The 11,185-nt window shown below is 37.4% G+C and overlaps 1 protein-coding gene across 1 annotated transcript; it reads left to right on the top strand.

The window, feature by feature from the left end:
* The first annotated feature begins 265 nt into the window (after positions 1-265).
* Positions 266-7,358, top strand: npffr1l3 (neuropeptide FF receptor 1 like 3). The gene is made up of 4 exons (XM_046861594.1): positions 266-357; positions 1,507-1,881; positions 3,174-3,273; positions 6,228-7,358. Exons 2-4 carry the CDS (start codon positions 1,524-1,526, stop codon positions 7,177-7,179), a joined length of 1,410 nt encoding a protein of 469 aa, XP_046717550.1. The 5' UTR covers positions 266-357; positions 1,507-1,523; the 3' UTR covers positions 7,180-7,358.
* The last annotated feature ends 3,827 nt before the right edge of the window (positions 7,359-11,185 follow it).

Below are 11,185 nucleotides of genomic sequence, written 5' to 3'. Positions count from 1 at the left end.
AATTCAATATAATTTTTTTGTTTTTTAATTTTTTTTTCTTCTTGTTGTTGTTCTTGTCTTTACTGGTCTTTCCTTAAGTGATCTTGACTGGCTGTGGTTGATGTGCTCTGGTCTGGTGTTTTCTTTTTTGCAGTTTCGCTCAAATAACGAATAATAAATCTGCTTTGCCGCTCGTGTGGGCGTGACCAAAAATAAGTGGGCGGAGTCAGCGCAAGCGCGCACTCCCTGAAAGGGCGATGCGGCAGAATGCGCTCAGTCCGGGGCATCAGATTTCAACATCAGCGTGCGCACAGGACTCATTATTTCTCTTTTAACACCCAAGCGAGTATTTTTACTGTTCTGTTTCAAAACTCCCAGGTAGGAATCTTTAATTTGTTATTACTCAGTATCAAAATATTCAACATATTAGGCTTAAAAGTAACAGTTTCATGCTTTTTTTTTATTATTTACAACACTGATACAGTTACTTGGTGAATTGGAAAATGTCACTTCTTGAATTTTTAAACAGAGCATGTAAAAACTGTAGCAGCTTACATTAAATGTGTTATTTACTCGAATATAAAAACATGATTTTTTTTTACATTAAAAAAATGCATGCTTGGGCAACTTGTTCTTAGACAGACAGAAAAGTCTAAACACTTAATTTAGACATTTTCAAGATTTTAGTCATTTTTAAAAACATATATAACATATATTAAGTTTAAATTATGGCCCCGCCTTAAAAGTTTATGCGAACTTAACATCTGAACATAACCGAATTCAATTTTTGAATAAAAAAATCTAATGAAAGCTGTTCATCATCAATCAATTGATTGCTGTCTTATTTGCTTCTTATGATAATCATATTTATTCATCTTATCCTGATTATTATCATCACATTGATTGGGCTCCCCCTCCATGTATCAACAGTTTGGCAAGTATCAGGATAATGCTGTGAATTATGCACACAGCAGTCCACAATACTTACTGAGAAATACACACACTAAAAGATACACCTGCAATTATCCAATCAAGCATGGATCAATCATGGGGCCGCAAAACAATACATAAAATCATGCAGATACAGGTCAAGAGCTTGAATTAATGTGCACATCAAATATCAGAATGGGGAATAATGTGCCTTACTTTCTTATAAAAAAAACAAAAAAAAAATCTCTAAATCAGTGGACAACGGCTAGACTGATTCAAGTCAAATAACCACTCTTTACAAACATACCATGCAATAAAAGTATGATCACACAATGTGTCAAAACTACATTGTGTAAACTTTAATTTAAAATGGGCTAAATGAGCAGAAGACCACATTTGCTTCCACACTGGTCAGCCAATAATTTAAATCAGAGGCTACGTGTTCACCAAAACGAAACAGTTAAAGATTGTATAAACATTGTATTTTCTGCTGCTTGATTTTGGCATGGTTGCTTGGGTAATTACTTGAATATAATTACATGTTAAGCAAGTGTTGCTAATAAATTTCTCTCTTCTTTGCCCTTTCATATTTGTCAGGTTCTCTCCTCTCACCCATGGAATCTGATAGAGACAAATCTGTTATAAGTGGAGGAACATTGGCGCTACCCACAATTCACATGATTTCAGATCTCCTGCATGAAATCAACATGACCAACAGCACCAGTCTGCCAGAGGAGATCCTATTCTCCCCATACTTCCAGCACTCGCTGGGCATGGCTACCGTGTTTATCCTGGCCTACCTGTTCATCTTCTTGCTCTGCATGATAGGTAACAGTGTGGTCTGTCTCATAGTTCTGAGGAACAGGCATATGTGGACGGTTACTAACGTCTTCATCCTGAACCTTTCCATCAGTGATCTGCTTGTGGGGATCTTCTGCATTCCCACCACTTTGGTGGACAATCTCATTACAGGCAAGTTCCTCCTACAGACTGGAAGGATAACTAGCTCTAGTGCTTTTTGTCACATTTGTACAGATAAATAGTTGCATTTGTTTATTTATTTAGCAAGCACCAAATTTGGTGAAACTGAATCCAAGATAGCAAGACAATACAAATATTTATCACAATTCTCTTGAATAATACAATCCTACAAGTTGATGAAGCATAATTTTTAATAGAGTGGCAAGTAATACACACAACCCGGGATAACAATCGAGTTTCAGCAAATAACAAGTAACAACTTGTTATGAAAAAGATATTCTGCCTTTAAATATTTTAGTGATATGGTTAACGGTTGATATATATTGTTGAACATATGTCTAAATGTGAAACATAACCTACTGGAGTTAATATTTCTATTTGAGGATTAAGATTTGTTTTGTGCTTGTTTAAGTGATTAGTGAAGGCTTATTCTTTGTTTAAGGATTCCTGAAGCAATTTGATAAGAGACAGGAAGTTCAAATCATCACCTTGGTAAATTTGCAAACAGCCCCATGAGCACCTTATAAAACTTGCATTGTTGCATTGTTGCATTGTTGCATTGATGCATTATTCCTCCTGGAGTTCAACTGTAATAGTGATTTTTCTGAAAGCCTGAAGAGTGTGATTAAACCTTTTGCCATTTTTCCATTGCAACAGTCTAGTCTTACCTCCACTTTCAATATTTGTCTGAACCCAAATGGGTTATGCAAGTGTCGAGGCTCATCTACAGATATAGCCCCTCTAGGACTATCTACAGGGGAGGGTCCACCAGTTCCCTAGGATGCACCTGTTTTTTTCTTACAATTGCTCTGTGTCTGACCTCTCCATTCAGTTGTGTTCAGTAGTATTTGGCCCTAATAATACCATTGACATAGCCTCAAAGTTCTGAATCCACCTAAGGGGGAGATATACCTGAGGTAGACTTTTCATATGGTGGGTAGAGTAATACAGGTACCTCACAGATCCAGATCTCTCACTTGGGATGCTCTCTGTATGGAGTTTCCATGTTCTCTGTGCATTCACATGGGTTTTGTACAGGCTCTCCAGTTTCTTGCCAAAGTGCAAAGGAATATGTGGTTGTGTGTGCATGGTCTCTAAGACTGGCCAAACCTAAAGCGATTACTGAAAGTGCAGCTAAATCTGTAATGTTTGTTTTTTCCAGATACCTCACATTTTGTTGAATTAGAAACAAAGTGTCATGTAACCTGAATTATAATTGTCTTTTTTACATTCATTTTTTAGTTTTTTTTTATTGAACTGTCAATGCTGTTGTTTTTGGACAGGTTGGCCATTCAGTAATTTAATATGCAAGCTGAGTGGCCTTGTGCAAGGAATATCTGTCTGTGCATCTGTCTTCACACTAGTGGCCATTGCAGTGGACAGGTAAGTGTTCATGTGCATTTGCCTGTGCATTTTAACTATAAATCAAATATCAGTTTTTTTTTTTTTTCGGGCACCACAAGTGGGAGCCATGAGTGAGTGGACTGGTCATGTGTAAGTTTAAGTAAAAATGACCAGTCCACTCACTCATGGCTCCCACTTGTGGTGCTAGCATACAGTTGTGTTCAAAATTATTCAACCCCCAATGCTGTAAATGGTTTTAGGGAATTTAGTGTACATTTGTAATTGTATTCAGAATGAAATCCTACAAGGACTTCTTAAAGAACCATATGCAACTAAAATGACATCAATTCGTTTTGTAATACAGTAGTAAATGTTTCTTTTGTGAATTCTTCATTGACATAATTATTCAACCCCTTAAAGACTACCACTCTGAAGAACAGAGGTTCAATGAAGTGTTTTCAATCAGGTATTGAAAACACCTGTGGATATCAGGGAGCAGCAATAAAGCCTAATAAGCACCAATTAGGCAGCTTTAAAATGACTGTGATACTCAGCTCCTTCTAGACATTTACTGGTGTGGTTACAAACATGGTGAGGTCAAGAGAATGGTCCAGGAAGACAAGAGAACAGGTGATTACTCTTCACAGGAAGGGCAATGGCTATAAGAAGATTGCAAAGATGTTAAACATACCAAGAGACACCATAGGAAGCATCATTCGCAAAGGGCACTGTTGAAACGCTACCTGGTCGTGGCAGAAAGAAGATGCTGACTTCGACTGCTGTGCGCTACCTGAAGCGTAGAGTGGAGAAAAGTCCCCGTGTGACTGCTGAGGAACTGAGAAAAGATTTGTCAGATGTGGGTACTGAAGTTTCTGCTCAGACAATACGGCGCACCCTGCGTAATGAAGGCCTCCATGCCAGAACTCCCAGGCGCACCCCCTTGCTGTCCCCAAAGAATAAGAAGAGTCGACTGCAGTATGCCAAAAGTCATGTGGACAAACCACAGAAGTTTTGGGATAGTGTTCTGTGGACTGATGAAACAAAATTAGAACTGTTTGGGCCCATGGATCAACGCTATGTTTGGAGGAGGAAGAACAAGGCCTATGAAGAAAAGAACACCTTGCCTACTGTGAAGCATGGCGGGGGGTCAATCATGCTTTGGGGCTGTTTTGCTTCTGCAGGTACTGGGAAGCTTCAGCGTGTGCAAGGTACCATGAATTCTCTTCAGTACCAGGAGATATTGGATGACAATGTGATGCAGTCCGTCACAAACCTGAGGCTTGGAAGACGTTGGACCTTTCAACAGGACAATGATCCCAAGCATACCTCCAAGTCCACTAGAGCATGGTTGCAGATTAAAGGCTGGAACATTTTGAAGTGGCCATCGCAGTCACCAGACTTAAATCCGATTGAGAACCTCTGGTGGGACTTAAAGAAAGCAGTTGCAGTGCGCAAGCCTAAGAATGTGACTGAACTGGAGGCTTTTGCCCATGATGAATGGGCGAAGATACCCGTAGATTGCTGCAAGACATTTGTGTCAAGCTATGCTTCACGTTTAAAAGCTGTTATAACTGTAAAAGGATGTTGTACTAAGTACTAAGATTGAATGTCACTTGGGGGTTGAATAATTATGTCAATGAAGAATTCACAAAAGAAACATTTACTACTGTATTACAAAACTAATTGATGTCATTTTAGTTGCATATGGTTCTTTAAGAAGTCCTTGTAGGATTTCATTCTGAATACAATTACAAATGTACACTAAATTCCCTAAAACCATTTACAGCATTGGGGGTTGAATAATTTTGAACACAACTGTAAGTACACGGGTAGGAAGAGGAAGATGCATCAAAAAGCATTTGATTAGCTGTATTAGATGTATTAAAAATTTAAAGTTCCTGACCATTTTGTATTTTACAATATTGACTTCTCTGACTAAAGTAGAAGCACTATAATTAACACAACCTATCCTTTTACATTTTAAATGCATGAAAAAATGCATACATTGTAAATGCGTTGATGAAACCTAGAAAACAGAATATAACACAAAAGCACTTAAATTTCTAGTATTTATTTATTTTTTTACTTAAAATGTAATTTTTTTTTGTTAACAATTAGTTTTCGGTTGGAAAATTAGGAAAAGATTTCAAGTGCTTATCCGAACCAGCTATTTAAGTAAATACTTCTGGGTAAAGCTCACTCATGAAAATATAAAACAGTTTTACATTCTGTTTATCTTTTCTGACTAGTTACTGCACAGTATTATATTTGGTTTTTTTTGTATAAAATATCTAGTTGAAAGTTTATATATTAACCATGAAGCAGTCTGCCATAATAAACAACAACAAAAAAAATTATTCCTAACATTAACATATAACATTTAACATATTCTTCTACAATCTTCTATGAATATTACCAGATGGATATAAAACCCTCTGGCCAAAAATGGCTTTATTAAAAAAAGAACAAAATTATTTCTATCTCTGGTGTTGTTTGAGCTACAGTACTACTAAACAATTGTAACAATAATTTGGTCCAACATAAGGTGTGAGAACAGAAATAAACATGTGAGATTTCTTTAAAAATGGATAGTGTAGACTCTATGAAGGAAGATTAGATGTGAGAATACTGTTTGTATAAGTTTAGGAGGGCCTGATTAACGATTTTCATGATTTAATAACACCTGATTTAACATATTGTAATTACAAAGTGTAGTATATATTTGCATAGTTTAAGAAAATGTGACTGCCAGAAATTTGTTTGACTCAAAACAATCCAAAAAGTAGCCATATATTCAATAAGTTTGTTTTAAATGTCCTTTAATTGTGTATATTTTAAAAATTATTGTGTACCTGACAGATTCACTAAAGAGGTTTAAAATAAAATCTATTTAATAGATTTTAAAGGATTTTAGTATTTGTCAATATGTGTGAAACCTAAAACATTTATTTGTAACTGATTTACGTTGTTCTTCCCTGACTTCTTTGTTTAAGGTTTCGCTGTGTAGTTTACCCTTTTAAACCCAAACTAACACTATTTGTGGCAAAGACAATCATTGGAATGATATGGCTTTTGGCTCTCGTCATAATGTTTCCCTCAGCCCTGATGTTGACCGTCCAACAAGAACGGAGCCACTTCATGGTTCAAGGTGACAACTACAACCTTACCTATCCTCTTTATTCTTGCTACGAGACATGGCCTGAGCCTGGGATGCGGAAAGTGTACACTACAGTGCTGTTTGCCCATATATACCTGATTCCCCTTATCCTTATCATCCTCATGTATGGCTGCATTGGAGTGAAACTGTACTCGACAACCTTCCTGGTCAAGGTGAACCAACTAGACAGCACTACACAAGGGAAGTCACCGATATTGCAAAGGAAGATCAAAGTCATCAAAATGCTTATCGTTGTGGCCCTTCTCTTTATGTTGTCCTGGCTGCCTCTATGGACCTTGATGCTACTGACAGACTACGCACGTCCTGAAGGAGATCAGCTGGATCTTCTGACGGGATATGTCTTCCCTTTCTCTCATTGGCTGGCGTTCTCCAATTCTAGTGTCAATCCCATCATCTATGGCTACTACAACAAAAATTTTAGGCAAGGATTTCAGGCTTCTTGGATACAGCGACCAACCTGCTGCCTAGTCCGGCCTTCACAGGTCCATCTTAGAAAAGGCAAAAGGGGCAAAAAGACTTGCTCTCACTTCGACAAAGCTGTCAGTTCCAACACACTGAACCTGGGAGTAAGAAACAAAATCTACACTGACAATGACCTAACAGGTTGTGTGCGTCTGGAGATGGAACAAAGGCGAGTGTCTAAGCAAATTAGAAACTCAGGGGCAGAAGGAGGAAACAGGGGAACTGCCATCAAACGAGAGCTTCTGGGAGAAATTGAAAGGATCTCCCCAACAGGACCTACAGTGTACCAAGCCTGGGAACTTTAAGTGGTCCACCTCAAAGCAAGGCTCATGGTCATAATAGATGGTGAATATTAGGTTTCTATGAGCATAGTAGCTCCTGACAATGATAGAGAAAAATAATAAAGTGAAACCCAACAATGGCCATAAACCAAAACAAAAGCAGAAATGTAAATTTTTTTTAGTGATCTTTGTATACAAATCTCTTATAGATAGGAGTCAGTGATGTAAACATGACTGAGAACAGAGACATTCCTGATCACCTGATCATCATCATCTTTTCTCTGCTTGTGTTCTATATGGTGGTTGTTCAGCCTTGATACATTTATTAGGTAACAAAATTAGAAAATAATTTTATATTAATATAATATGATGTGAGGTCCAGTTACCAAATGACACTAAAACAGTAGTAATGTAAGTAGTAGTAATGGCTACTTTTTACTTAAGTACATGTTGGAGCCAAAACTTCTTTACTTTAAAAAAGTGTAGCCAGTACCAAAGTACCAAAGAGTCTTTTAAAACTGTATCTTTAAGTAAATGTAAGTAAATTTAAGTAAATGTATCTTTACTTCTACTTAAGTGAAAGATGTGTGTACTTTTGCCATTTCTGATTTTCTCCCACTTAAAAAGATGAGAGAGGCCTGCAATTTTCATCATAGGTAAACAAAATGACACTAGACAAAATGAAAAAAAAAAAAAAGAAAAAAATCCAGAAAATTACATTGTCTGATTTTTAAAGAATTTATTTGATAAAATAAATATTTGGTATATAAAAAAAGTTCATCTCAATACTTGTATATCCTGTTATATACACTTTGTTGGCCATGACAGAGATCAAACGTTTTCTGTAAATCTCCACAAGGTTTTTACACACTGTTGCTGGTAGTTTGGCCCATTACTTCATGCAGATCTCCTCTAGAGCAGTGATGTTTTGGGGCTGTCGCTGGGCAACATGGATTTTCAACTCCCTCCAAAGATTTTCCATTAGGTTGAGATCTGGAGACTGGCTAGGCCACTCCAGGACCTTGAAATGCTTCTTATGAAGCCACTCCGTTCCCCGGGCGGTGTGTTTGGGATCATTGTCATGCTGAAAGACTGAATTTGAGTCCCTGGCGGCGTAGTGTGTTACTGATGGTAGCCTTTGTTACTTTGGTCCCAGCTCTCTGCAGGTCATTCACTAGGTCCCCCTGTGTTGTTCTGGGATTTTTGCTTACCGTTTATGTGATCATTTTGACCGCACAGGGGGAGACCTTGCAGTTAGCCCCAGATCGAAGGGAGATTATCAGTGGTCTTGTATGTCTTCCATTCTCGAATAATTGCTCCCACAGTTGATTTCTTCACACCAAGCTGCTTACCTATTGCAGATTCAGTCTTCCCAGCCTAGTGCAGGTCTACACTATTTTGTTTCTGGTGTCCTCTGACAGCTCTTTGGTCTTGGCCATAGTGGAGTTTGGAGGTTTGAGATTGTGGACTGGTGTCTTTTATACTGATAACTAGTTCAAACAGGTGCCATTAATACAGTTAACAAGTGGAGGAGAGAGGAACCTCTTAAAGAAGTTACAGGTCTGTGAGAGCCAGAAATCTTGCTTTTTTTGTAGGTGACCAAATACTTATTTTCCACCATAATTTGCAAATAAATTCTTTAAAAATCAGACAATGTGATTTTCTGGATTGTTTTCTCATTTTGTCTCTCATAGTTGAAGTGTACCTCTGATGAAAATTACAGGCCTCTCTCATCTTTTTGAGTGGGAGAAATTTTTAAGCTCTCATCTTTTTAAGGGCACAATTGGTGGCTGACTAAATACTTTTTTGCCCCACTGTACATGTATATATGTATATCTCCCCCCCACATGCCCAATATATTTATTTATTTATTGCAGTCTTCCTACGCGGCAGTTTTGAGAGCATGTGTAAAGACTGTCACAGATGCAAATGGTTGATCTTGCATGGGCAAGAAAGAACTCTATCACCTATTCGAAGTGGGTTATATCCATTTGCTTTAAAAAAAAAAGGTGCCACAGTTCCTATTTTTTTGCGTACTGCATGACGTTAAAATATATATATTTTTTTATAAATTTGTCACCCTCATATATGGTCTTAGATCAAACGAATATCTTGTACATGCAAGCAATCATATTGAAAATCATTATATCTGTGATTATTTTCCTTCACTCCACAATGCTCATGTCCTCTTTTATGTCCTGTGTACACATATCCCTCAGCACAGGGACGCTACTGAAAGCTGCCAAAATGGCACAAGCAATGCATCTGGTGTTTTTAGGTTCAGGGACAGCCAATAATATGTGTCCTAAAGGTTTTTATTTTATGTAAGCATAGCTACAAGAATAGCCATATTTTACTGTGCACATTTATGACAGGTCTAGTCACAGAAATCATAGGTCTAATAACAGAAATGTCAGGTCTAGTCACAGTAATGACAGGTCTGTTTAACACAAATTACAAATCTGTTTAGAACAATTGCAAGTTTGTTCACACTAATGATAGGTCTATTTACAGTAAAGAAACAGATTTTTTTTCTCAGTAAAAAGAGGTGATGACAGTCATGACTGGTCTAGTCTTTGTAATAGCATGTCATTTCACACTAATGAAATGTCTATTAACACTAATGACGTATTTTTTTCCACAGTAATGACAGATCTATTTATAGTAATCAGTCGTAATGACATGTATAATCACAGTCATGACATGCCTTGAAATAAAGGCAGCTCTAATCTTAGTAATGGAAAGTCTGCTCAACATATATTATAGGTCTAATCACACTAATGACACATTTGTTTACAGTAATGAGAGGTATCTTTACAATAATGTTTACCCTATTTACAGGTCTATTGATGTTAATGCTAGTTCTGTTTATAGAAAGTTTACGCTAACAACAGGTTTATTCACAGTAACCAAATGTTTGTTCACTCTAATCACACGTGTAGTTCACAGGTCACCATGGAAACTCATGCAGTATGTAAATTCCCTTACACATAGAAAAAAAAAGTATATTTTTCTTGATTTTTTGAAGTTATTGGTTAAAAGAAGTGAGGTGAGGACCACACAATCCTGAGTTTTTGAGGCATATATAACACCTGACCCTCTAGTGCTGGAAGATATCAAAAGCCAGGAATGTCTGTCATTTAAAAGAAAGCCATGGGTTTTTCAATACGTTTCCACAATCATCCATTTAAACTTAACTAATTAAGTCCAAATGTGACTAACGTTTTATGTAATGATTTAGGCAAAGACATGTAACAGGCACCTTATAGAAAGCATATTATAAATCCCATTAAAACCCCTCTTCTGACAGCGCTATGTCCTGCTTAATGATCCGGATCCTATTTTGGGAAATGTGTGTGAGGCATGAATTCATCATGGGATTGACACCAGTCCATCTCACACCTAGAGGCAATTTTATCTAAGCCAATCCACCTAGTGGCATGTTTTTACAGGAGGTGGGAGGTAACTAGCGACTTTAGAGACCTACTCTAACACATGAAGCAAAAAAAGCAGAAAGCTGAGCCACACTATCCCATATGCAAAGTTTGCTCACACATAATGGGTTTCAATCGAAGACCCATTGAATCATTTCATGGGAATGTTAAGTAAAATATTGGAATTGAGCTCAGAGGTATACAATGGTACAACTACAGTGAACTGCTTGTTTGCTGCTATTTTATTTTCTAAAGTGGATTTCACCCCTGGCTCCTGTATTGCAATTTGATGTTTCCCTGATCATTGTGGGTTTTCTGTGTGTGCTTGGGTGGACGTATTTCAAAATTCTGCTCAGCTCAGTAGTGTTTCATTGCTTTTACATCAGTTGCGTGGTGTATAATTAATTTTATGATGCTCTAGAGGCTGTTACCTCAGGTGGTTGTGGTGTTGTGTCATATTGTGTGTCTGCACAGTATTTTCCTGATTGCCTCAATGCCCAATAGAAACTAAAGGTAATTTTGTACCTCACCTTGTTTTGTCCTACAACCTAGAAAGTGTCCTCCAGGTTGTCCACCAACGCTCTCAGTGTGGACCT

This window comes from Silurus meridionalis, chromosome 11 (genome assembly GCF_014805685.1).
Source record: "Silurus meridionalis isolate SWU-2019-XX chromosome 11, ASM1480568v1, whole genome shotgun sequence".
In the NCBI taxonomy this organism is placed as follows: Eukaryota; Metazoa; Chordata; class Actinopteri; order Siluriformes; family Siluridae; genus Silurus; species Silurus meridionalis.
Note: the sequence above shows the minus strand (reverse complement) of the source record. Positions and strands in the feature narration are given on the sequence as shown.

Coding starts and splice junctions, on each gene's coding strand:
- npffr1l3 (XM_046861594.1), top strand. CDS start 1,524: ATGGAATCTGATAGAGACAAATCTGTTATAAGTGGAGGAACATTGGCG. Junction 1,882..3,173: donor GGTGGACAATCTCATTACAG/GCAAGTTCCTCC, acceptor GTTTTTGGACAG/GTTGGCCATTCAGTAATTTA. Junction 3,274..6,227: donor GTGGCCATTGCAGTGGACAG/GTAAGTGTTCAT, acceptor TCTTTGTTTAAG/GTTTCGCTGTGTAGTTTACC.